This window comes from Spinacia oleracea, chromosome 2, assembly GCF_020520425.1.
Source record: "Spinacia oleracea cultivar Varoflay chromosome 2, BTI_SOV_V1, whole genome shotgun sequence".
NCBI classification, from domain to species: domain Eukaryota; kingdom Viridiplantae; phylum Streptophyta; class Magnoliopsida; order Caryophyllales; family Amaranthaceae; genus Spinacia; species Spinacia oleracea.
The window spans coordinates 92,422,785-92,448,818 of record NC_079488.1 but is presented as its reverse complement, the minus strand read 5'-3'; the positions used below and the strand labels follow the sequence as shown (position 1 = coordinate 92,448,818).

At 35.1% G+C, this 26,034-nt stretch overlaps 1 protein-coding gene and 2 long non-coding RNA genes across 4 annotated transcripts; 1 reads left to right on the top strand and 2 right to left on the bottom strand.

Moving 5' to 3' along the window:
* Positions 1 to 268: 268 nt before the first annotated feature.
* On the bottom strand, positions 269 to 5,151 carry LOC110790073 (uncharacterized). Its single transcript, XR_008928279.1, has 6 exons — positions 5,017 to 5,151; positions 4,433 to 4,480; positions 2,496 to 2,597; positions 2,293 to 2,418; positions 714 to 814; positions 269 to 584 (listed from the first exon to the last, which is right to left on the bottom strand). It is a non-coding gene; the product is annotated as an uncharacterized lncRNA (long non-coding RNA).
* Positions 1,537 to 5,140, top strand: LOC130468009 (uncharacterized). Of its 2 annotated transcripts, none has more exons than XR_008928281.1 (4): positions 1,537 to 1,907; positions 3,675 to 3,757; positions 4,181 to 4,254; positions 5,006 to 5,140. It is a non-coding gene; the product is annotated as an uncharacterized lncRNA (long non-coding RNA). The 2 variants fall into 2 exon arrangements; XR_008928280.1 differs by lacking the exon at positions 1,537 to 1,907 and adding an exon at positions 2,426 to 2,689.
* A 920-nt stretch (positions 5,152 to 6,071) lies between the features above and the next one.
* LOC110790104 (uncharacterized) lies at positions 6,072 to 16,292 on the bottom strand. Its single transcript, XM_021994860.2, has 14 exons — positions 15,793 to 16,292; positions 14,333 to 14,641; positions 13,840 to 14,028; positions 12,704 to 12,839; positions 10,980 to 11,314; positions 10,705 to 10,834; positions 10,406 to 10,516; positions 10,046 to 10,090; positions 8,289 to 8,368; positions 7,048 to 7,144; positions 6,841 to 6,930; positions 6,668 to 6,721; positions 6,470 to 6,535; positions 6,072 to 6,388 (listed from the first exon to the last, which is right to left on the bottom strand). The coding sequence occupies exons 1-14, from the start codon at positions 16,164 to 16,166 to the stop codon at positions 6,236 to 6,238; spliced, it is 2,169 nt and encodes a 722-aa protein (XP_021850552.1). The 5' UTR covers positions 16,167 to 16,292; the 3' UTR covers positions 6,072 to 6,235.
* Positions 16,293 to 26,034: the final 9,742 nt, after the last annotated feature.

Sequence of the window (26,034 nt, the reverse complement as noted above, 5' to 3'; positions counted from 1 at the left end):
AAATAAAAGTTGTACTACCATTATCAAGCCAAAAAAGGAAAGGGCCTAGCTGGTTAAGCTCAGCATTGATTTGAGCCTGAGCGGTGCTTTGTAGTCCGTGTAAGAGTATTAGCCTACTAGTAATTTATGCACGCGATGCGCGCGTGAATTTTAGAATACATGTAAACCAACTTAATAAATCAATTTTTATTATCGTAGAATAACTATCTCTATATTTTTTTCAGAAAAGTATTTTTAACCAATAGTTTAATACCTATTGGAAGATTTTATTACAAACGCATGGTTGAAAAGTTTTGAAAAAAAAATATTAGCACAATATAAAAAACATACACAACATTATCAAATCCTAGTTTTATATGCACGCGATGTGTGTGAAAGTATGAATTAAAGTTAAAATTATTTTGTTACAACTAACATATCTCAACGAAAAATCAGAATTTCAGTTATGCTCTCCAACATTTAAAGAATTCTCTAAACCCTTGTATAAATCAGCACGTATCTTATCTTGGTTGAGTGCAATCCACCTCAAGTTATTCGCTTGCCTTTTGACACAGTTATCGACAACAAATTGTTGGAGTAGACAACTGCCCGTCAAGGTTAGATAATCAAGATGTTGTCGCGTCAATATCACAAAATACTTGTTTTGGTCAGAAAGATATAAGTATAAGATTTTAAGGATAAGACGGACAAAAATAGTTATTAGAAATATGCACCTGAAATGTGTATGCATAGAATTCTCGGCATGTCAACGTTTTACCAGTCGAACTTCTGTTTAAATCCCGCCGTAAGAACCATAAGGAAACAGTAGCGGATACTGCAGTGGGTCATAATAACCGACATTATCTTTGATATAACTCAATTGACCAATTACTGACTCTATCATAATATCCCTATCAAAATCAGTAACAAACTCGTAAATTAAACACCACAATTTTGTACGACTTATATTGGAGAGTAGATAATGTAACTTAGTCACTAATTAATTTGTTTTAAAAAGATTATTTATGGTTTTATTTAGATTAAAATCAAGTATTTTCTTTTCCATTAAAACGGAAGCTTTAATTTAAAATATAAAATAAAATGAATATTTTATTTTGATTCCTTTTGTTTTTCGTTTCCGCTAAAACGAAAGTTTTCATTATGTAATAAATTAAATATTTTATTTTGATGCCTTTTGTTTTTCTTTTCCGCTAAAACGAAATTTTTAATTCTTTAATAAATTAAATATTTTATTTTGATACCCTACATTTTCTACTTTCAATATCTTTTTTTCTAAATCAGTAACAAACTCATAAATTTTAAAAAAAACGATGATAAATTGGAAATGGATAATTAAATTTTTTCGTAACTTAATTTTTTAAAATTATTATTTTAAGATTTATTTAAATTAAAATAGATTTTATTTAAAAGGCTTTAAATTAATGTAGAATGATTAGAGATTTTCTTATTATGTTTGTCACCAAAAGAAATAACTTTAATTTATTTCAATTGAATATAATTAATTGGATATTTTTTTTTCAAATACCTTTTATTCACAAATGGTTCTTTCTGGATCCCTCTTTCTTATCTCCCGTTTGTCCTTCTCTTTCTCATCTCTTTATCTCCTATCGTCTATCTCCTTTCTCTCTCATTTCCTGGATCCATTTTCTGGATCGTCTCTCTCTTTTCCCTCTCTCAATTTCTGGATCAACTTCTGGATCGTCTCCCTCCTTTCCCTCTTCTCTTTCACTTCATATTTTCTCAATTTGTTGGAAACCACAGAAAAAATCAACCTCAATTTTCCAAATTTGGAGAAAACTCACAAAAGTAATTTAATTAATTCTGGGTTTTATCAAGTTCAATCAACTAACGAGGAACAAAAAATGGCGATTAGAAACCCTTGGATCTCGCACGCTTTAGCAGATTTGGTGAGCAGAAATACTTTGCATTTGATTTTATATGTTTTTTTTCGATTGTTTCATGGTGTATACTCATTATCTTTAAGTGTTTGGTAAAATTATTGGGTTTTCATAGGGTTTGTTTGAGAAAATTACTGGTTTGTGAAAATTACTGGTTTGTGAAAATTGTTGGTTATTTAGGGTTTAGTTTAAGGATTGATTTCACTAATTTTAGCTAGCTATATATCACAAATAGTACAGATTCGCTTTTGGTGCAAATGATCTACATAGACTTTGGGAGTAAACTTTAAAAGAGGTGAAAAACTTAGTTACAAAAGATAGATGGAAAACCAAGCCAAAAAGAGGGAAGTAGAATGCAAATCTTTTAAAAAAAACTTGGTTATCAGCAGATTACACTTTCATCAGCATTATCAGTGGCATCAGATGCCAGGATTAGGTGTGATTGAAAAGAATATCCTTCTCTTCTTGCTTTGTAGCTGTTGGGGTTTTCAGGCTATATTTCTCGTGGATAAACACTCACCTGGCATAACTTTGATGTCAATTGTGTGAATGTTTTAAATGATTAAATCATACCCAAAAAAATTGCTAAGAACTAACCTTTTTCTTGTCAGGACCATACTTCTCAAATTTCACTAATCCATCAATTAGAGCAAAGATTGTATGGTCCTTGCCAATTCCAACATTCTTCCCGGGATGAAACTGAAATGAACATGTGATGTTAGAGATCAATATTGTGGAACATCTGTTCAAAAGACTATATAATCAGCATAAAAGAGAGTTGCAATCGCACGGTAACACACAATTTTTCTTATACTAGACTACCGGCTTAGTGTTCATAAGGATTCATCTTTCTGTTATATAATTGACATGCTTTAAGAGTTATAAATGTTAGCTGGGTGGACAGCGAGCAGGATAGGATGTAATACAATTAACGTAGCACCTTGAATCACCATGTCATGGGCTTCTCATAAGTTTAAGTAATCATAAGTTTTGAAAAAAAAATATATTATTGGATATAGACTTATAGCTAGCTTGTGTAAATCAAAACTGTTTAAGTTTCGGTCTTCTAAAAGTTCCGTTCTTTTTGTCAGAATAGACGCTAATTTTTTCATAATTATGGGTTTGCTTAAAATTATGGGTTTTAAGGAGAAAGAATGATGAAGAATAAATCAACTCATTCAATTTTTGTGTGCGCGTGAGTGAATGTTGGTTGATCAAGACTGCATTTTCCAATTGTGTAGTTCTCAGCCGCCTAAGACGAACTTAACTCTTGAATGTAATTGAGGATTTTTTCCAATTATGATGTACGGAGTGTTGTTTTTGTCAATGGAAGTTGTTAAAGGTTAAGGGGTGTATAAGTTATCAGAAAGAATTATGGGTTTGCTTAATTTTTTTCAATTGTTTCTTGCTCATGTCATTGTATTTGTATGTATGTATGATAAACAAAAGAAGCTTTAGCAGGCACTGTGTTGCAGGAGTTTCTGACATTGGGTATAAATTTTGTTTAATTAATTAGAAGGAATGTGGATATTAATGTCTTATTTATTTATGTGTTAATTGTTACAATAACTCATTTTTTTAGTGGAAATACGATGAGATATTGTTGTAAACTCTTGGAGCTTATGGTTTCTATTAGTGAGCTCTCCAAGTACTCTACAATTTGATTTGTAGTTTGTTAGAAAGCAAGTTGTCTCCGTAAATGGATAAAATTGATTTGCATTGGCTATTGCTTTGAGAAGTTTCTGGTTCTAATATTTTCGTGTTTGATGTTTTCAGGACACTGATGTAATATGTCACAAAAGCCGGTAAATTGAGACCTACATCCTAACAAATATTGGGTTGAAGGCTCGCATAAAAGGGTAAGGATAAGGCCTTCTCGTTTACTCTATTTATCTCTATTCCGGTAAATAAAGGCCAAGGACTGTGAGGTGTGATAATTCAATCTTCTCGTTTACACTATTTATCTCTATTCCGGTAAATAAAGGCCAAGAGTGGAGTTTTAGATAATTCATTTATCTAAGCTAATCTTGGTTGCTGTTGAGTGTAACAATTAACTTGAAACCCATGTTTTCCTCTTGAAACCTTCATTTAGTTTGGTGAATCCCTCTTGAAACCTTAATTTATTTTCCTTTGTTTATTTTGGTGATTTTTCTCAATTGGCATTCAATAGGGTAATTACAATAATAAAAGGGTTTATTGGTGTCTGTGTATACTTTTTAATGTAACTTTTTTTTGGGTTAATTTTGTGTGGGTTTTCTGGGTTATTGTATATGCATTTCCAGGAAATCGAATTTTGGGTTTCGATCATATTGGGACGGATGGACTCTGTTGCTGCAACTGTTGACGATAAAAAAAGGTGGGTTTTTTTCTCTCTTTCTTTTATAAACTAATAGAATCTGAAATTAGAGATTAAAATCATACAACATCTTATTTAATGAAAAGCATGATGTAAAATCTGTAATAATTAATTAAAATCAACAGAAGCATGCATATTACTATTTATTTTTTGTTTAAGAGATTGATGGGGAATATACCTTGTGTCATTGGTAATTGTATGCGTGGTGAACTTCAAATCGTAAAACCTGCAAAAACCATTATTTATTTCAGATTTTCATGATTTTAATCAAATTATAATCTGTCAAATTAAATTAAGCACTCTGAAAATTGGTAAATTGATTATAAACAATATCATAAATTTATAAATTGGTTTGACAGATGTGGACATCTAATCAGATGTTGGTAATCAATTTATAAATTTTGTAATCAATTTATAATTTGTTTGAGTGATATGGACATTTAATCAGATGTTGTTAAGAAAAAGCTAAAAGCATGAATAAAAATCTGAAATAATTAATTAAAAACCGAACTTAAAATCTGCAAAAACCATTATTTATTTCACATTTCATGAATAATTAAAAATTAATTAATAATCAATTTCATTGCAATAACCAATTTCATCTGCAAAAAAAATAATGAATAATCAATTAGGTTGCAATGACCCGTTTTCTCTATAAAATTACAAATCGATGCAAGTCATGTATTTTTCAGTCGAATATTTCCATTAACACAAAATTTTGTTTTTATTTTGTGCATGAATCAATGAGAAGAGTGTACTTACCTGTATTGGCGGTGGTGGAGCTTGCTATCAACGAACTCTCTAATGGAACTCAGTTTACAATGATTTGATGAATGAGAAAAAGATAATTAGTAGTTTTAGAAAATGTAATCAATTTATAATTTTGTTTGATTTTTTTCCCTGACGTGAGAGGTGAGAGATTGTAGGGATTTTGTTTTGGAAACTATAATCAATTTGTAATTTTATTTGGTTATTTTTCTTTAATGACGTGAGCTGAGAGGTTAAAGGGAGAGATTATAGGGATTTTTAAATCCCTTTCCTGATTTGGGCGAGAGATTAGAGGGATGTAGCTCAGTTTTCAAAATTACAAAATCTGTTTATACAACGTACTTGTAGCTGGGTGAAAGTGTGAAGGGTGTTATTGTAAATTTCTTGGGGGACACGAAAAGTTAATTTACTTAAAAGCCCTCAGGAGCTGGCTTATATAATAGAGATTAGGTAAAACCAAAAAGATTTTGCCATTGGTTCCTGTTAGGCTGCCAGGCATACATATTTGCACCAGCCAAAGGCTCTGTTGGTAAAATTAGCAGTAGCGGTTAGAGTAACGGGTAATGGTTAGCAACGGAAATTTCATGAAATACCCCTGAGTTTTGCCATAATTCATCAAACGCCTATCAAGTTCAATAATTCATAAAATACCCCTTACAAGTTACAAATGACTTAATACCATAAAATTACCCCTTACAAGTAAAATACCCCTTACAAGTAACTTAATACCCTAAAATTACTCGCTACCTTAAAAGTTACTCATTTTAGCGTTTGGCAAAAGCTACCCAAACAGTCACTACTGCTACCTTGCCATTTACAAGTAGAGTCTTGACTAAGTCAAAGTCCTATCCGCTACCTCACGCTACGCGTCCAAAGTGCTGAGAAATCCCTTGGACATGAGTTTCATATTTCTTTTAACGGTTCATGTTAGCTGCTCCTGAAGATTTGTGAACCGAGGTTTTGATGTAACCTTGGAAATGGGTTACATGAATGTGATACAAATGTGAAGCACAAATAGGACTTTTGACAAAGTTTATCAATGAAGCGTATTTAAAACACGAAATACTCCTCTGTACACAATAGGTTAAGCTACAATGTTAAGCCGGTGATATATACAATGATGATGTTTGCAGATTACAAGTATACGAGACTTAAAAATAGATGTGCACCATAAAATTCTATAGTACAGAATGTTGCCTGACGCAGCCAAAATCTAAAGCAGCAGACAATCCCAACGGTTTCTTAGGGCATCATATGCCACAGAGCATGGAATAACTTGTAATATATATTTGCCATTAATTTTCTTTTCGACTACAAGACCAAACTTTATCAACATATCTACAGCCTTGTCAACTGGCATCTTTACCTGCAAGCAGTTTGATCAGGATTGTAATAACAACAGTCAAATTTCAAACAAGATTAGGCACTCGTATATTCAGCTTATCACCTTCTCTTTGAACTTGCTGTACAAAAATCTCTCACATTCTTCTCCTAGGGATGTGCGAGTAGGGAACTGCAGTTCAAAATCGTTAATAGAGAGTCCCGAGTCCTTACCTACTAGGCTGTTTGTCTCATTAATGGCAACATAATTCAATAATGTGCACGGAAAAGAGACAACAAGATTTTTTTCTAATGAAAGGAGAACCTGATTTTTTTCTGCTTTGAGCAGGATCCCATAGGCCAAAATGCATTCCTTGTACTGCGCATAGTAATTAATAAGAAACGAGTTGAGTGGACATGCATTCCATCAAACTGGTTACGAATTTTCAGTGTACTAAAACAGGAAACAAAATATTATGAAAACATTTAACTGCTCACTTGCTGTTGTTCTGAAGCATCTAGGAGAAAATAAACAGAGCCAAACCCACTAGCCAAAGTTTTTTCATACAACGCCCTGTTGACGAGAAGCTGTATAAAAATAAGAAATTACATGATACAATAAGAAAAGGAGAGCTTGAGTAGACACACTATTTTCAGTATTTTGTCTTTATCTGAAATCAACAAACATCAACTTAGGATTCTTACCTCGTATCTATCCCGCGTCTGTTTGTATCCAAGAGCTACACGTGTAACAAAAATGATGAGGGCGCTCACAGAAATGACATCTAGCAGTAAATATGACCTGAGAAGAATTTACACAGGGCTCAAGAACTTACCAATGCTATGTAACAGAAGTAGATATGGGTCAAAAGTGGCCAATCAGTTGAGAAGGTTAAAGAAAAATACGGAGAATGGTGAATGGAAAGAGGGGGATTACAAGATGAGATGAAAATTTCCCTAAATGAGCCGAGCCTGAGCCATACACTTTGACTTACACTGAAAAACTTTGGACACAATTGGAGGGAGCTCAGAGATCATTTTATTGTACGCCAACTCAATAGGATAGCATGAACTAAACGAGACTTTAATGAGGCATAGTTTGACATTGTTCTGGATATACAAAAAAGGAACAAGCTAAAACTTTTATGATATGAAGAGAACTCATATTGCAGTGAATATATCCATCATAAGACTAGAATTCTAGAAAGCACCTATGAAGTCCCTGCAGTGGCAAATTCCCTTTCTTTCATAATTGTTTAGTGAAAGAAAGAATCCCTTTCAAAGAGGTTTATCTTGTTTTCGGGCCTTTGGATCAGAGGATATTGCCTAACCAAGAGCTCATTCTTCCAGCAACACCAGAAAATACAAGCATTATCAGCGGGCAGCGGATAATATGCTCAATCACCTCATCAAGATTTGTTTCACATGTCTCCTTTATCACGAAGCTTATCTTCCAGAATTGTGTTTTGAGTAATGATATAGGTGGTTCTTTAGGCTTGGGGAACTATTATCACAACAACTACTCCCTCCGTCCCGGAATACTTGACCTATTTTCCTTATCGGGCCGTCCCTTAATACTTGACCTGTTTCTAAAAATGGAAATATTCTAACAATATTATATTATTTCTCACTCCACCCCTATTAACCCACCTACCCCTACTCCATACAAAAAAAAATTAAAAATTCAACCCCTACTCTCCCCAACCCCACCCCTTTACACATTTCCCACTAACTACATTAAAATAATACCCCACTATCAACTACTACCTATTAAATTAAATAAGTCAATTCAACTCCCTTAAACTCTGTGCCGGTCAAACCGGGTCGAGTATTCCGGGACGGAGGGAGTACTTTCTATTAAAGAAACAAAAGTTTGTAGATTTGAAAGATCATAAGCATAAAATACATAAGCAGAAGACAGAATATCATAAGCTCAAAATACATACGGAGAAGACAAGGCATCCTCAAATTTGTAATTGATGAAGTAAGCCAGAAGTCCTACTATTGTGGCAACATCCAAGCGTACCTACAAATAAACTCTCAGATATCAGGTAAGTCACCCATATAAGCCAGCCAGAACTAGAAGAACTTTCATTGAATACATTTGTTAATCATCAGAATCAAACGGTTGCAGTTCATTCCCAAACAAAAGACCAAATAGTTCAGCCAATCGAATAGACTTCACTATAGAGTATACGGGACAAGTGGATCCTTATTTCAGACTCTAGTCTCACAATGGCTGTAAGGTTTTGGCAAGGAAAACACGTTTTTATTAACACTGAAGGATATCATCTATATCAAATCCACGTTGTATACACTTAGGTCTTGCGCGCACAAGTTATTGCACACCAAGATAACTTTTATGCAGTTTTTTGTAACTTTAACCTACTTTCTGTAACTTTTATATTATAAAAATAAAAAGTTGATAGATAAACATTTTAAAGAGTTAAATGATTAATTTATACATTATTAGTGATTTTGAAGAAATAATTTTTATTCAAATGAAAATTTGTATCACTAAAAAATAGATAACTTTTACATATATAAGTAACTTTAAAGCATTTTGAGTCAACTTTTACTCCGGTGTACAATATTTATTGTACACCACTTTTAAATAAGAATTTATGTATACTTATATGGCCTCGTCAGCTGGATCCTGATAGAATCTGACCAACATGGAAATAACTGTTGCAGTTGCCTGCTGGTGACCAATTTTTTACTAAGTGGTCTAAGACAGTAAAACAGAAACCTTCCGGTATATGCTAACAACAGAATTTCAACTTCATTAGGAATCCCGAATATTTCCATCCACACACATGAAAGCTAATATACTAACCAATAACCAACCAGGCAAAACAAATATTTTATAGATTGGGCAATTGAATTTTACCCATCAATTACAGGATATTTTGTAGAAGAAAATTTGTGACTCAAGTACATCCACATACCACAATCAACAAAAGGAAAGGCCAAGGGTGTATTTCCATAGTCACCTACAATTCAGTAATCCCTTGTATGAGGTTGGGTATATGTATTCACAATTCGCTACCTAATTTGTTTAATAAGCCCAAAATGTACCACTTTCATGTTGTAATTTGCCTTTATTGGTTCACGGTTCTCAGAGGGTTAGGGAATTAGGTAACATTATGAGCATTTTTAAAATAGCAGCTTAAGTTAGGACCAAACATATCAACTCCGCAAAAAAAATCTCTGTACTTGGAGATAAAAGTAAGAAAAATGATACTCTAAATATTTCAGCGTAACAAAAATAAAATCATCTAACAAACCAGCATCTTATAAAAGAGAGAAAAAGTAGTGAATGACAAGTTAAAAGGTAAAAGGTAAACGCATACATTGCCCTGATATTAGGCCTAATCAATCTGAACTCATCATTCATTGCAAAGAGGAAATGGTACTTCAACCATTTAACATAAGAATAGAACATTTGTTTTTGTACAATGCCACATGCAGAGAAAGGGAAAGTAATTTGACATCAGGGGCAATAGTTTCAAGATGGGGTATTTCCCCCATTACAAAAAATATCTATATATAAAAAATGAAAATAACAATCAAATGCCCCAAACTGGCATAACTTGCAACTAAATGTCGATAAAGTTTTCAATCAAATTACTGCACAGAAGCTTGAAGTGAAATATGTATATAGCCTCAATAAAAAATTTAAAAGAAAATGCATAGTCCTTACTGTGTCCAGTATGCGGAATGAAAGCTTTTTGTGAGGAAAAATGACCTGTGAAAGATGACAATGGACGCTAAGAGTTAAACAAAGAAACAGAAAGGCTAATAAATATCCCTCCATTTCACTTTGATAGTCCTAGTTGACAGTCTTGTCACAATATACATATTAAAATGAGCTTTATGACCAACAAAATGCATTTGTGAAATAGAGTATCAAATACAGAGTGGGGATGGAAAACTAGGGCAGACATTGTGGGGTAGACCAACGTAAAAGTAGGACAATCAAAGTGAAAAAAGGATGGAATATGTATTTTGCATGATAAGAGATATCATTTTCAATCACTAGCTAATACAAAGTAAGTTTTACCGATAAATCTGGCACAGGAATTTTCTCATAAATCTTTAATTGCAACGAAGAAATCTTCGTATCTCCAGTCTCTTCAGTGTACAGCAATATCAACTCCTGAAATGTAGGTTCCTAGAGTGATAAACACCAGAATATAAATAATTAGTAATTGATCTATTGCTCCTCTCCACAATACCACAGTTCATTTAAATCTATGTATAACAAGAGCAGTACTAGTTTGGGGGTAGAGAAGCAAAAGAACGTTTCAGTCTTTCAGACACTACTAGTAACTTTGAAGAATGGTTAGACTGTTAGAGTACCTGGATGATTGATCGAGAGAAAATGATAGAAAATCCGACTTTCAACATTCTCCACACATTGTTCCCACAATATTTTCTTGCAGCAGGTCTCCATAAATCATTGAGAGTGATTCTAGATAATAGGACTGGCCTGAATGAAAAATCCTTCTGTTATTGGCGGTTGTCAGTTTATCACCCCCGAAAAAAGCAGAAATAACAGGTAATACCAAACAAGCACAAACTATATCACATATTCTCTCAGACACTTAAGAGGGAAACTTCCAACTTGGACAGACCTTAAGTGAGGCTCAGTAGCAACATTATTTTCAGAATCAAACTCAAAAGGAACTTCTGGTGATGGTGGTAGAACTCCAACCCATGTTAGGAACTTCCTGAGTAACCTACTACGAGGTCCTATTGATGACAAGAAGCCTTCATAACGACTTACAGCCTCTTGTGCAGCCAGCCAGATAGGCAAGTCCCTGTCTAAATCCTGGTCATATTTTGGCAAATCATCTGATGTTGTATTGGAAGTATATGGCTGTTGGAATAGAGATGTCTCCTGGACCTTGAGCTGGATTCTCCTGATCCACAGCTGAATGCCCTCACTCTCACTGGCTAGTTGAATGGCCTGTAGAAGGAAAACTCTATGTATAGACCGTCTAGCAAAGGAAAATTGATGGAAAATGACACAACAAAATAAGCCACCATATATAGTTCTTAGGGTCCTCCAGAATATTTCGATATGAAGAAGTATATGTGATAATAAGTGTTAAGAGAAAATTAAAGATCATTTTCATAGCCATAGAGAGGGCCATCACATTTCTCCAAGGCAATGTTTCTCAACTTCTTGGTAATTAATTGATGAGATTTACTATATAGGGGATGCCCCCATTAACTAAAAGCAATTTTTTCTTTTTTGGTAGAACAAGCTAATAAGGGCTTACGGTATGTGGTATGAAGAGAATTACAAGCTTGCAGGGGAGGGGAAACTCTAGTTCAGCAGCTTATGGAACTTTTCAGAGAATCTAGAGATCCTTAACACAAGAGATTCCGGCTGATAATATATTATATGAAGTGTTAAATTTTCTTATTAACAAAAAAGAAACACAAGAGTTTCCAGGTTTGAGATATATAACAGATTAACACCTTGTTTAATGGAACTGTAGATTTATTCTGATAATATTTGGTTTGAGATTAAAAATAATCTTGTGTTTTTTAACCATAACTGAACAGAACTGTTGCTTCTTGAAACTGCAAACTTTTGGTATTAGTGTATATCCTGATAACGTACAAATAGTTATTCACTTATTTGAGAGCTTTCAACTAACAATTAAGAAATACAGTCTTTCTATCCCCAACACTGTGAAACAATATTGGGGATGGAATCACGGTGGTTCTTCAAGTTGTCAATGAAAGAGGCCCAAAAATGATGTGGAAAATCATTTGGTGAGGGAGCTCATAGGAAGAGGATTTGTGTAGATGCTGTGAGAGAGTACACCTGCAAATTCTAGGACTTTAGCTATAGATGTTATTTTTCTAATTTGAGAACTTCTAAAGGCAGACATAGCTGATAGTTTTGCCTATATTGATACTCTTGATCTGAATCATGGAAAGCCACACACACACACACACATATGACATTAATGCAACCACTGTGCCATTTAGTGCCTCACTGAAAATTCCTCGAGGGCCCTCGACCTGGCCTCTTTAAGTGCTTGGGCAGCAGCGCCTAGACACGCCTGTTCAAATACTACCACAGACCCACAAAAAAGCCAACTATGGAAGAGTTGACACCAAAAGAGTTTCTGTTAGAAATTTTAGAAAAATAGATAAATTTAGAAGCATTACACACAGAGCACTGCATTTTGCAGTTACATACACATTCGCATGCAGCACATTAAAAGATGAGGTTAGGGACTTCCAAATGTATGTGTATAGAGGTTCCCTCCAGCTGAGAGGAGGGAGGGGATGATTAGAAAACTAACAAATTATGAAACCAGAACAGGTGACCAAGTACCTCTTTTATCCAAAGTCCAACAGTCATTAGTGGTTTTGATACGAGGCCAAAAATTTCTTGCAGAACCTTCGACTGGAGATAATCAAGCTTTTCAACTATTAGCAGTCCTTTCTGCTTCTCAGTACCGTACCCTCTCCTGGAAATAGAATAATCATAATGCCTGAGTAATATTGCAAACTTCCAACTTCCAGAAAAGTATGCAACACACCTTCTCAGTCCACCAAAGGATTTGTTCTTTATCTCTTTTCACTAGAGCTTTTCTCTTAGTGTGTGTGTTATCTAATATAATAGTGCTGCATAAAAATAGGCATAGTACTATAGTAGTATTACTAGTATAGGACAACTAGACACACATTTGCTTGCTTTGACCTTGTGAAATAAAGTATGTGACAGTAATTGGATCGGAATGGAAATTGGGAACAATTGCTAAGTGCCAACCAGTGAACCAACTCATGGAAAATTAGCCCAGTTGTTTAGTTTTCTATAGTTGGTGGTTTGACTTTGTGTTGCCACTTTTGGGCTACATGTAAAGACTTACCTCATTGTTGTGTGATGAGTATAGTACTATAGTTTAAAGGCATTAAAGAAGGCTGGATGAAGTGCTCAAACTTATTATCTCTTATCCCCATCTATTTGTTTTATGTATCTTTTTCACTCTATACCTGCTTCCCTGCATTCCCACCCCCAAAAAAAGAAAAAGAAAAAACACCCATTCTTGTTTATCAAAGGATGGGGGAAAAAATCGACCATAGTATGCTTCATCATATACCATATGTTCCTCATAGCCTTGAATTCACTTCAGATGAATTATCTTCCTTTCCATTTCTTCAGTAATTTATGATGCCTAAATGTCTACATATTTTGTGTCCATTTCCAACAGAGCTAAACAAGTCACCATACCATTGGTATTTCAACTTAGGATTACAAAGGACTAAATCAATTGTCTAATTACTTGAACACTTGTGCACATTTTCTTATTTGTTGTAAAGTGATAGGCCAGCCAATCTCCTTCAGAATCAAGGGACTTGTAGAAAAACCCAGTAATGATACTTATATGTGCCTAGTAATGATATGCTTTGACAGTTAAAGAGACTTATTTGAGTATGCAAGCAAACATACCAACACTGAAATATCACCTGAATATGATTGCTTTGGACTCAGAAGCTCTCTTCCAGTCAACATATATTGGCAAAGTGAGAAGATAATCACTGTTTAATGCAGATGTAAGCATCAAATCTCTCACTGATAGCTCTTCAAACTGCGCATCTTGAAGAAGCTTCATGAAAGAGCGCTGGAAACGGGTCAATGTAGCCACTTCAGAAGTACTGCACAGTAAGTTCATGTTGCCTGAAGGATGGCGTTTATTTCGTTACAAGATTACAAAAATACAATTGTAAGAACGGATGATAGCCATAATTGATATACTTTATCTAGTCACTATAAATTATCAGCAAGAGAATATTGATAATGTAAATACTTCATCTTATCTCTTACTCTGTGACTTGAATTAAAGTGACATATAACCCTTTTTGTTAATTAGTATCTTCGTATGGTTAGCCCGAGGATAAATGAATAGTAAGTATTATGAAGTTATGATTATCAATTAAATGGAGTATTTAGCTGAAATACCTGTTTTTGTCATCATTCACTGGGGTATCACCCATTGAAGAACCAAAAATTTGCATCAAGCCCAACCCTTTTAAGAAAGATAGTCGTTTCTCCTCCATAGCTACAGTGTCATCTCCACTACTCTTTACACTCCCGTTCCCTCGACCATTAACGAACTCGATGCCCTCAGCAGAATCGTCTTCTCTTTCCCTTTCAAGTCCAACTGTATCCAGGGCCTCCTCATTTCCCACAGACTGCATGGAAAAGTAATCTGCTCGCATTTCCTCCAAAATGCTTTTATGCTCAGCATTAAGAATCAAGTCCAAGCACCTACAAACAAGATAGTAATATCGACATCCATATCATGATTTAGAAACCACAGAAATGCCACTCAAAGAAAAATCTGGACAAAAATTATTTTGGAAATGACTACGATTAACTTCAAATTTCATACATGAAGTTCAGAATCCTGAAAATAAAGAGATCATCATGCAGTTGATCAGGTCAGTGATAATTTTTACTTTCAAAATCATGTACTTTCTTGGTAAAGGCCATGGTCCTTCCACCTAATTTTTACCCAACTGAAATTACTTCGTCTCTTACTAATCGATCACAATTGGTTTTTACCAATTAGAAGTGATTTTTAGTGACAGAAACTAATCTTGACTAATTCCCTAATGATTGTGGTATGTGAAGTTACTGATTTTTTACTGATTGAAATTGAATTTAACTTATTGAAATTGATTTACTAGTTACAAACTTACAACTGTTGTTTAGATATACCCTCTGTTCTTCAATGTTAGTTAAGGGTGAGATTTGTTAGTAATGGTAAATGTGGGTAGGTGTTCAATGACATTTAATTAGAAAATTAAGTGGGTCATAAGGTATTAACTTGGTAAACACTTGACATTATAATATTTATGTTGGCAAAAAAAAGAAAGACAGAGAAAAAAAAAAAAAAACTCAAGAAGAAAGCATGACTAACATTTACTTCATAATAACTCCCTCCAAATTAAAGGAGGTCACAATCAAATGTGTAGTACTATTTGATCACTCTCACAATCATAGAGAACACACAATAAAGCTTAGCAAGCAAAATTATTTCTAGGGGAAAAGAAATCAACCAAAACCAGATACATCATTGAAATGCTTGAGCAAGAACTGAAATTAATTTCACTGATGATCAAAATTGATATTCTATTGCTGCTTATACGGTTATACCTTCAATAAGCCCGTCACCGTCTCTTTGACTGATTTAGCACGGGGTATTGCCGACCGGTCAGCAAGTCCGGTGAAATCAATTTACTACTCCGTAATACAATATTGTTTTTATGAATTTTTACTGACTGAAACTGAATTTAATGAATTGAAATCAATTCATAAGCAAAATTAAAACTAATTTCAATTCAAGTACAACTGTAGAAAGAAATTAACCAAAAAAAAAACAGAAAGATGAAAAGGCAATAAATTGAAATGCTTACGAGGATAAGAGGATGAACTGGGAGGTAACGGTAACGGAATCGTCGCCTCCAGCATCGTTGTCATCCGTATTGCGGAGGAGAGAGAGGAGAGCATCATGAAGTTGGGATTTTGAAACCGGGATATATTTTTGGCGTGGAACTTGAATTTGAGAAATGCCTTTTGTGGAATTAACCTTGTTGTTATTGTTTGGAAATTTAGGGTCGGAATCGAAATTGGAGTTGGAAGATGGTTTTTGAGAAGGGAGCTTGGATTGAGACTGTGGTGCAGAAGAAGCAGGGGAGTAGCTGCAGCAAATGGTGGATGAAGAAGAATGGGAATGAGAAGTGGGGGTAAATGTAAGCTTCCATGAAGGCGATGCTGCTAGCATTTGCATCTTTTCAATGGAGAATGGAGAATGGAGAATGGAGTTGAGGGAGGAGGACTTCCTATCTCCCTCCCTTTCCAGCGGGCTACCGTTGGCCTCTCGTTCACTCCCTGGAATTTGGAAATGCCACCTTCTACTTTCTAGTCCAGTCTTTTAGGCTAGTTCACTTTACCGAGTGTGTCTTGGCCTACTTCCAACCAAAAAGTTTTGGGGTTGAATCCCCACTAGGGGCATTTTGAGGGAGGGTTTTACTTATTATTTTCCCCATTTTTAAAGTGTCTAGCCTGCTAACCCGTGCGGGATTCTGTCTTGGTAGGGCTCTTTATCTTACTTTACAACAAACAAAATAAAAATTTACCATATACGGACTATACTTCGTAATCATTTGCAACAAAATTCAACCCTAAATATATTAAGGGTTCGCACGGATAAATAAAATAAAATCAATAAAGAGAAAGAAAGAAAAGGGGTATAATTTCCTTTGATTTACACCCCAAATACACTCAAGGGGAAGCAACATCTTTCATTTAGTTTTGGAAGATATTTGTTTATTTATGTTCTTATTTTTCTGTTGTAGTTGGTCTTTTGTTAAGTGTAGCGGAAACAGTTGTTCATAGTCTTGTTCATTTCCAACTTTGGGAGATTGGGCAACGTTTGTGGGAGGACGAATTTTCGTCTAGTATTTTGAATGTTGATTCTATTGATTTTTTTAATATAAGCTTCCCTTAATGGGTTCCCTAGAAAAAAGCTGTTTGGGTTATTATTTGTTCAATACTCCTTATTTCACATTTTTCCTTCTCTCACAATTCTTCCACCACATTAGAGATGCTGCATTCTTCTCTCGTCGTCGACGCCGTCTTCTTCACCCTAGTAGCGCCGTCACCTTCCCCTTCTTCACCCTCACAGCGTCGTTGCTTTCCCCATCTTAACCCTAGCAGCACCGCCACCTTCTCCATCTTTACCCTCGTGGCGCCGCCGCCTTCCCCTTCTTCACCCTCGCACCATCGCATTCCCCTTCATTTTTCTCTACTCTATTTTCTCACATTTTTATGGGCAAATTTGAGGTTTTAATGGTCTAATTCGGCCATGGAGTTTTCATGGTCGAATTTGACCATTTAAAGCCATGATTAAGATAAAAATGTAATATTTCATGGTTGTGGGAGTATTTTGGAAGGTGGGTAGTGTTTCTTTGGTGGACGATTTGTGGCGGTTGGTGGTTGGGGTGGAGTTTCGGTGGTGTTAGGTGGGATTTCGGTTGACTTCTAGTGTGATAAGGGTGGTTGTGGGGTGGTGAGGGGTGGTTTCAAATGGGTGCGAGATGGAGGGAGAAGCGGTGGTGGTGGTATAATGTTGGTCAATGGTGGTCAATGATATTGGATGGTGTGGCGTGTAGGAAATGGAATGGAAAAACCTTGGGGGGGGGGGGGGTAGGGTATCAATTTAGAGGAGTTTTAGAGTAAGTGAAAAAGAAAAGAGGGTAAAGGGAATGACAAAAATAAATAACAAACAACAACAAAAGGAAAGATATCATTCCATTCCCTTTCCCTCAGATTATTACCCCCAACCAAACGTCCCCTAACAAATCACAAAAAGATACTTCACTGTTAAACTGAAAACTTCTCATCAATCCATCTACTTTTTTATTTTATTTTTTTTAAAAATAAGACCAACATTAGGAGGCCCTCCACTCGAGGGGAAATCCTAAGTAGTCATTGTATACAATCGAATTTAACTGCTGCTGACTATTACAGGGGAGAATATGCATTGAATCTGTAACTAGATGTCCTACATTAACTACCCAATCTGCTGCTCTGTTTGTTTCTCTATAGATGTATTGAATATAAACTATAGAGAAGTGTTGAAGAAGAATTTTGATGTCGTTGACAATGGTATGCAGTTTCCAAGGAATGTCCCAAATACCTTTTTCCTGCATTAATAATTAGAAGATTGTCGCCTTCAATATAGATATTGTCTATTTGTAGCTGCATTGCTTCTTGAATACCTTTATGAAATGCCATAGCTTCTGCCATAGAAACTTGAGTCGTTCTTATATTAAAAGTAATCGCGGAGGTTGTAGTGTCAGTGTTGTCCCTGATGATGACCTTTACTGCTGCGGAATTAGATTTGCACGAACCGTCGAAATTGAGTTTGAAAGTGCACTATGAATACTTCAATATTGAGGTTTAGGTTAAGTCCAATTTACTCCAAAATCATAGTGTACTAGATTTAATCCCGTGCGATTGTAACACCCCGACAATTCTCTCTTTTCTAAAATAATCTTTTAATATAAAACGTAGAGAATTATCAAGGCATTATCGCCCGTGTGAAAACGTAACGGCTTATTCAGAATTTTGCAGCGGAAAACATAAAACTAACTTTAGGTTTATAAATAATCGATTACAGATTTAGTCCAAAACCCATTTAACTGAAATAAGGAAATACGAATAGTACGACAAATTTCAAATTTAAGTTAACAAACCAAATCACTTAATAAAGCAAATCTAACTACAAGCTCTCTAATCCCGATCCCCAATGATGCATCATCTTCAAACCTGCAGATGGACAATGCTTATTGATCCGTAGAGACTGCTCACCAAGATTGGGTCATCACAGGATCAATAAGGCATAGCCATGATCAACATGCACAAGCAAAAGCACGTAATCAGCAAAGCTGAGTACTACATACTAAATCAATAATAATCCTAACATGATTCTATTAAACGAACAATCCTAACATGGTACTAAATAAAACATAAGCAAGGATAATCAAGATATATTGACTTGAAGACTATGTTTGACTGAACTAGACTTTTGTATCATTAACATTATTTAAATTGAAATAGTCAATGGACTGAGTTGTCTACTAGAAACTTCTTCTTCTTCACTAAGGAAGACGAGGTACGGGCGCGACTCCGTAAACCCCAATGACCTGCGATATCGAGGGACTTTTGAATAAAATAGAACCGGTGATCAATCCGGCCCCAGAAAAAAGCCATAGGCGACCCATGACCCCAACTCCTGATTGTCCGACACTTTAGACGTGCACAGTCTAAAGCTATTGCTACTCATGTTCACTTTACATGACTTAACTTTTAATACTTGGTTATGACTCATCAAACATAAATATTATATTCAACAAGTAAACGCAACTTCTTTTATCTTTGAATTAAACAAGTGATCACAGAGACGTCACACAAGACTTATTCCAATTAATTCAACCTTTCCTTTAATACTGATAAACCCCTCTATATGGGTATAAGGTTTCAACTTACTAAACAAGGTCCTCGGCCCTTATAAAGTAGTGAAAAGCTAAAAGGGAACACTGAACAATCGATCTGAATCAACATATATGATAATTTAATGTTCCCAACCAACATGTTCGCATCAATCATCCATACCAACATGCTATAATTCTCATAACGAAATATATATGCTTATCATGTCCATCCAACAATATTAAACATGCACTTTCAACATAATCTAGTTCATCAACAATTTCAACATAACCAAGTTCCTTAATCATTTCAACATAACGAAGTTCATGAATCATTTCAACATGGTTTCCACAAATCACACTCATTCCAAGCACACAGGTATGTACGTACCTTGTGTAAACAAACTGATAGGCCACTTTAACGAATTCAAAAGTCGCCCACAAAGAATTCTCCGCCTAAAATAATCAAGAAACGTACCCAAATCAATTCCTAATAATTTACAGCAACACTAACGTATTCTAAATACATCCTAAACCTATTTAGAACATTTTCCAATATCGAAACTTAATTAAATAATCTCCAAGCATAATAACTATTAAACTAATGATCCCAAAACGTTCTAAACTCCAATAAAACATCCCTTTTAAAATTTCCAGCAATATAGAATAATTTCAAACGTCCACAAAACATAATCAACGTTCTTAAAATCGTAAAAATAATAGCTTTAATAATATATAGTCATTCTATTATGATTTAATCATTAAAAACCTTAAAAATTCACACTTTAATAATTAAAAACTCTTATTTCAATTCAATTATGTAATCTGAAAATTAAATTATTAATTAAGCATAGTATATAATCTGAAAATCTAACTTAATCATAAAAGCTTATAATTTATATTCAAGAAACATGAATTAAATTATTAAAACTCCATTAAAACCCTAACTTAACGTAATTAACAAATCTGAAAATAATTAAATTAGTTTCAACAACATATAATCTGAAATTTCATAACTTAATCATAAAAATCATAAATTTAATTCAAGAAACATAAATTAATTTAATAAACAAAATTAAAATAATTAGCTACTTAGGGTTTAAGAAATAACCAAAAAGAGAAGAGAGAGAGAGCTGGCCGGCGGCAGGGGCGGCGGCAGCGAGGGAGTTGAGCGGCGGAGGGAGCTGGGCGGTCGCGGAGCTAGGCGACGCAGCAGGTGGCTGCAGGTGGTCGCGGTGGTGGTTGCACGTGGCTGAGCAAGAAACAGAGAAGCAACAAGTGGAGAGATGAAGGAGGGCGGTGGCTGGTCCTTTCGGCGGCGGCGATACAGAGGGTACGGCGAAGGGCGACCGGTGGTCTGGTGATTGGTTGCCGGCAGTCGAGAGCTTGGTGGTTGCTGGGATTGCTGTCGGTGGTGGTGAGAGAAGCACGTAGAGGAGGAGGGAACTCCACGCGAATTGAAAGAGGAAGAGAGTAAGGGAGGGCGCCGACTGGTTGACGGCAGCGGTGCAGCCAGGGGCGTGGTTGGTCGACGATGGTGGCTGAAGCAAAGGGTGTAAGAGTTCACGTGAATTCTTGAAGAGGGTTTGAGGGTTTTTCTGCTTTTCTTTTCACGTGAAGGAGAGGAGAGGATTGAGAGTTTTACATGAATTTGGAATATGGGTAAGGGATGTGGGTTTACTTATTTTGGGCTTTGCTAACTTGGGCTAGGATTAGAATTAAGTTTGGTATTTGAATTCAACACCGCTTAAGATTGGTTTCTAAATTCAATCGATTTTCGTAATTTAAATTCTTTTTAACTTAAAATTCTAAAATTATTCTTTATTGCACAAACCGTTAAAATATTTAGAATATACTTAAATAAAATTAAATATACATTAAATATATAATAAAGTTCTAAAATCGTTAAATATTTAGAACGTACTTAAAATAAAATAAATATACGTTAATTATATATTTATTACTTAAAATTCATAAATTCTATTTAAATATAAATAATGTACGTTAAAATATATTAATAAAATTTATAAATTTACGGGGGATTACAATCTACCCCTCTTAAAAGAAGTTTCGTCCCGAAACTTGACACGAAATTTCCCACATTTTCCCCCAAAAGCTTTTAACTCATTCTTAATAGAGAAGTACTCGTGCCACCTATGTGCACTCTTTTGCCAACTCAAAGCTGTTTGTGTTACTCATGAACACTTTTTCTTATGCGGAGAGTCTATTTGTTTTGCCTAAACTTGTAAAATTTGCTAAAATACGCATAAAATGCATAAAAATACCATAAAAATAGGTAAAAAGCGCGAATTTCTATCGCATTCTACCCCCCTTAAAGAAAACGAGTTACGCCCTCGTAACTCACATCAGGGAATAGCTAACCAAAATTCTCTTTCGACGAATTCTATTCTCAAAATTCCTATTTCATTAAAACTACTAACTTTAGACTTTTCACAACAGATGACGAAACAAAAGAACAAGTCACCCACGAACTAAATAATGCTTAACTTGTGCGGAGTAAATAGAAAAAGTACCAGAATCTATATCGGTAGATCGTTCATCCTCATTCTGATTCATCATGTACAACTTTCCTGGAGCCTTATTCGGGTTGTTGTTATCATTTGCAGGCTTATTATAGTTCTCTTGATTGTTTTGTGCCCCTTCAGGCTTTGAATTTTGACCTCCAGACTGGTTAAACCTCACTTGGTTTCCACCTCCATTAATATTTTGTTCCTTTCTGTGCTTAGTGAAACACTCATACTCCCTATGCCCCCTTTTCTGACAATAGTTGCAGGTCACTAATTCTCCTTTGCAGTTCTTACCAGGGTGATTGTTACTGCACATTTTGCAATGATGCACTCTCTTAGATTGGTTCGAGTTGTTGTGGTGCCCCTGATTGTTTCCTCCTTGGAAATTTCCATTTCCATTCCCATTTTCGTTTCTATTCCTTTTAAAGTTTTCTTGGTTACCCCCAACATTAAAATCTTTCCTCTTTTCCCCAATTACCACAGTTTTCTTTTCCCTTCTAGACTGCAGACCATAAATATGAGCAGCTCTCCCATACACTATGTCTAAGGAAGTAAAAGTTTCTCCACCTAATCCCAGTTGAATTTCATCCGTCAGCCCTTGCTCAAACCTTTGAGCCTTTAGCTCCTCAGTAGCTACCACCTCAGGTGCAAACCTCGATAAAGCTATAAACTTGCTATAGTATTCAGCAATAGTCATATTCCCCATCCTAAGGTTGATAAACTCCTGCGCTTTCTGCTTTCTCATAAAAGGAGGATAAAACTTCCCCCTCAAGGCAACAATAAATGAATCCCAATTGAATCCCTCAACAGCACTTAGTCTATTTCCATTTTCTTTCCACCATAAATCGGCTTCATCTTTTAGATATAGGACAGCTTGACTTACTCTCATACTCCCAGGGCAACTCACAGCCTCAAATAGTTTCTCAAACTCCCTAATCCAGTTTTCCAGGAAGGTAGGGTCTGCTTGTCCCTTGAAATACGGTGGCTTAACCTTAGAAAGTCTTTCAAACATTTCCCCTGCAGAATCGGGGCGCTCAGTTCTCTCCTGGGTTAGCTTTTCCGCCAATAGGCGAATCGCAGCAGCTAGATCATTGTTGTTGGCCATTCTAGAACGCGACCTGCAATTAGTATACTCTATTTTAGGTTTGAAACGTCACCTATACGTTATCCCATACAATTTAATACTTGAATTGGCCATAAAGATCGCCTCAACCAACAATGTTCACATTAATACACATCATTTACGAAGGCACGACAATCGTCTGCAAATGTGCAACGATCGTCTACAAGATGCAATAATCATTAAAAAAAAATCATCCTCAATAGTTCACGAAAGACATTCACACTGCACGTAAGGCATAACATTTTGAATTATATTGGTCATGAGGGTCTAGATTGGACCTCACTTCCTTTATGTACTCATCAATTAATATTATTGTGGCAATTAAATTGATCCACAATTCACATTGAGTATGCAAACAATTAATCCATGACGTACTATCTAGAGGTTGGGGTATTATGGAATCCTCAAAATAGAATAAAGAACAATTCCTTGAAAACTTTAACTTTTATTGCTAACTCCATAGAGGTTTATTACATCCTTGAAAATAATAAAGAACATTTCAAACTTCAATAAAATTTAACCTTAAACTGTTGTAGCTTTGCTACTTATTCTTTAAAACATAAAAGAGCTAATAAACTATTTATGACTTCAAAATATTTGTGGCCTCTTGCCTATCCATTGCTCCTGAAACTTGCGGAGTGAAATTTAGATTTCAAGATCATCGAACTCTTCTTCAGGGTCTTCATCGGGGTCTTCCTCAGGGTTTGCATCTTCACCCATGTCTTCATTTTGATTAGGCTCACTTGCCATCTCCTGTTCACTTTCGAGCTCTGCATTCGAATCACTAGAGATCTCAATGGTTGGCTCATGAGCCGCTGGGTTAGGATTCTCTGCCTCAACACCTACATTCTCATTCTCCACAGCTACATCATTTTCCTCTAGGTCATTATTTACACTAATTCCCATAGGTTCTTCTGTAACTGAATCCCCAACATGACTCCCTACGATTTTACCGTCTCTAAACCCACTTTCTGCCGCTTCAATAACGGTGGTCAGAATTTCTGAATCATATTTCCATCTACCATCCCAAGTTCCATACTTAACCAAGTTTGGAGTTCCATTATCAGAATGCATGTCTTTAAACCTTTCCTTGAGTTCTAGGTATGGAAATTTGTTAGGTAAGCAATTAATGATAGTGGCTGCTATGATATCCTTTCTCATTAAGATAGGTTGCCCTTGAACTTTAGCATAATATTCACATCCAAACACAATTTTCTTCACGTAAATATCAGGGGTTTCTATATCAAGTTTCTCAAAGGATCCTATGTTGGTATACTTGGAAAGAAACATTTTATTCCTGAAATAAACAATTCCATGTCTCACTAACGATTTTCCAACCAAGTCATAAACAAAGTTCAATAACGCAATAAGTTTGGTGGAATCAAACAATTCTTTATGCACATGTAAATGTAACACTTAAACAATTAGCACACGCACGTACATAACAATCAATTTCTAATGCTAGCGTTGACTAGCCACTAATGCACATATAATTCTATCTTATATGCCCTTCTTATACTACCCATCTCTCATAAGCTAAAGTATTGAAATAATTTAAATAACAAGGTAAGATGACGCTAATATAATAACATAAATAAAAATATAAAATAAATAAAGTAAAATAAATTAAGGAAATGCGTAGCGAATAAATTGTACTTTTTTTTTTTTTTTTTTTTTTTTTTTGTTTTTTTTTGAATAATAAATAATAAGAAAAATAGAAATGTCGAAAGTATCACTTTAACTTTAATAATAATTTGATTTCGAACTTAAATAAGAAGTATTATATACTTTCAAACAGGATAAAAGGAAATCGGCCCCCCAAAAAAAAGTACCAATTTTTGAACACTATAATCCGTAGAAGCTCGATTTTTAAGAAATTTATTTTAAATAACTAGATAGTTAGGCGCCTAAAATTTATTAAAATAAAACCTTAGCTTCTAGATACCACTTTGTAACACCCCGACAATTCTCTCTTTTCTAAAATAATCTTTTAATATAAAACGTAGAGAATTATCAAGGCATTATCGCCCGTGTGAAAACGTAACGGCTTATTCAGAATTTTGCAGCGGAAAACATAAAACTAACTTTAGGTTTATAAATAATCGATTACAGATTTAGTCCAAAACCCATTTAACTGAAATAAGGAAATACGAATAGTACGACAAATTTCAAATTTAAGTTAACAAACCAAATCACTTAATAAAGCAAATCTAACTACAAGCTCTCTAATCCCGATCCCCAATGATGCATCATCTTCAAACCTGCAGATGGACAATGCTTATTGATCCGTAGAGACTGCTCACCAAGATTGGGTCATCACAGGATCAATAAGGCATAGCCATGATCAACATGCACAAGCAAAAGCACGTAATCAGCAAAGCTGAGTACTACATACTAAATCAATAATAATCCTAACATGATTCTATTAAACGAACAATCCTAACATGGTACTAAATAAAACATAAGCAAGGATAATCAAGATATATTGACTTGAAGACTATGTTTGACTGAACTAGACTTTTGTATCATTAACATTATTTAAATTGAAATAGTCAATGGACTGAGTTGTCTACTAGAAACTTCTTCTTCTTCACTAAGGAAGACGAGGTACGGGCGCGACTCCGTAAACCCCAATGACCTGCGATATCGAGGGACTTTTGAATAAAATAGAACCGGTGATCAATCCGGCCCCAGAAAAAAGCCATAGGCGACCCATGACCCCAACTCCTGATTGTCCGACACTTTAGACGTGCACAGTCTAAAGCTATTGCTACTCATGTTCACTTTACATGACTTAACTTTTAATACTTGGTTATGACTCATCAAACATAAATATTATATTCAACAAGTAAACGCAACTTCTTTTATCTTTGAATTAAACAAGTGATCACAGAGACGTCACACAAGACTTATTCCAATTAATTCAACCTTTCCTTTAATACTGATAAACCCCTCTATATGGGTATAAGGTTTCAACTTACTAAACAAGGTCCTCGGCCCTTATAAAGTAGT

Excerpts from the sequence above, each read along its gene's own strand:
- LOC110790104 (XM_021994860.2), bottom strand. The coding sequence starts at position 16,166 with ATGCAAATGCTAGCAGCATCGCCTTCATGGAAGCTTACATTTACCCCC. Across the intron at positions 14,029-14,332 it reads GTGAATGATGACAAAAACAG|TACTTCTGAAGTGGCTACAT; the intron begins GTATTTCAGCTA and ends CTTACTGTGCAG. Across the intron at positions 8,369-10,045 it reads CATTCCGCATACTGGACACA|GTACGCTTGGATGTTGCCAC; the intron begins GTAAGGACTATG and ends GTTTATTTGTAG.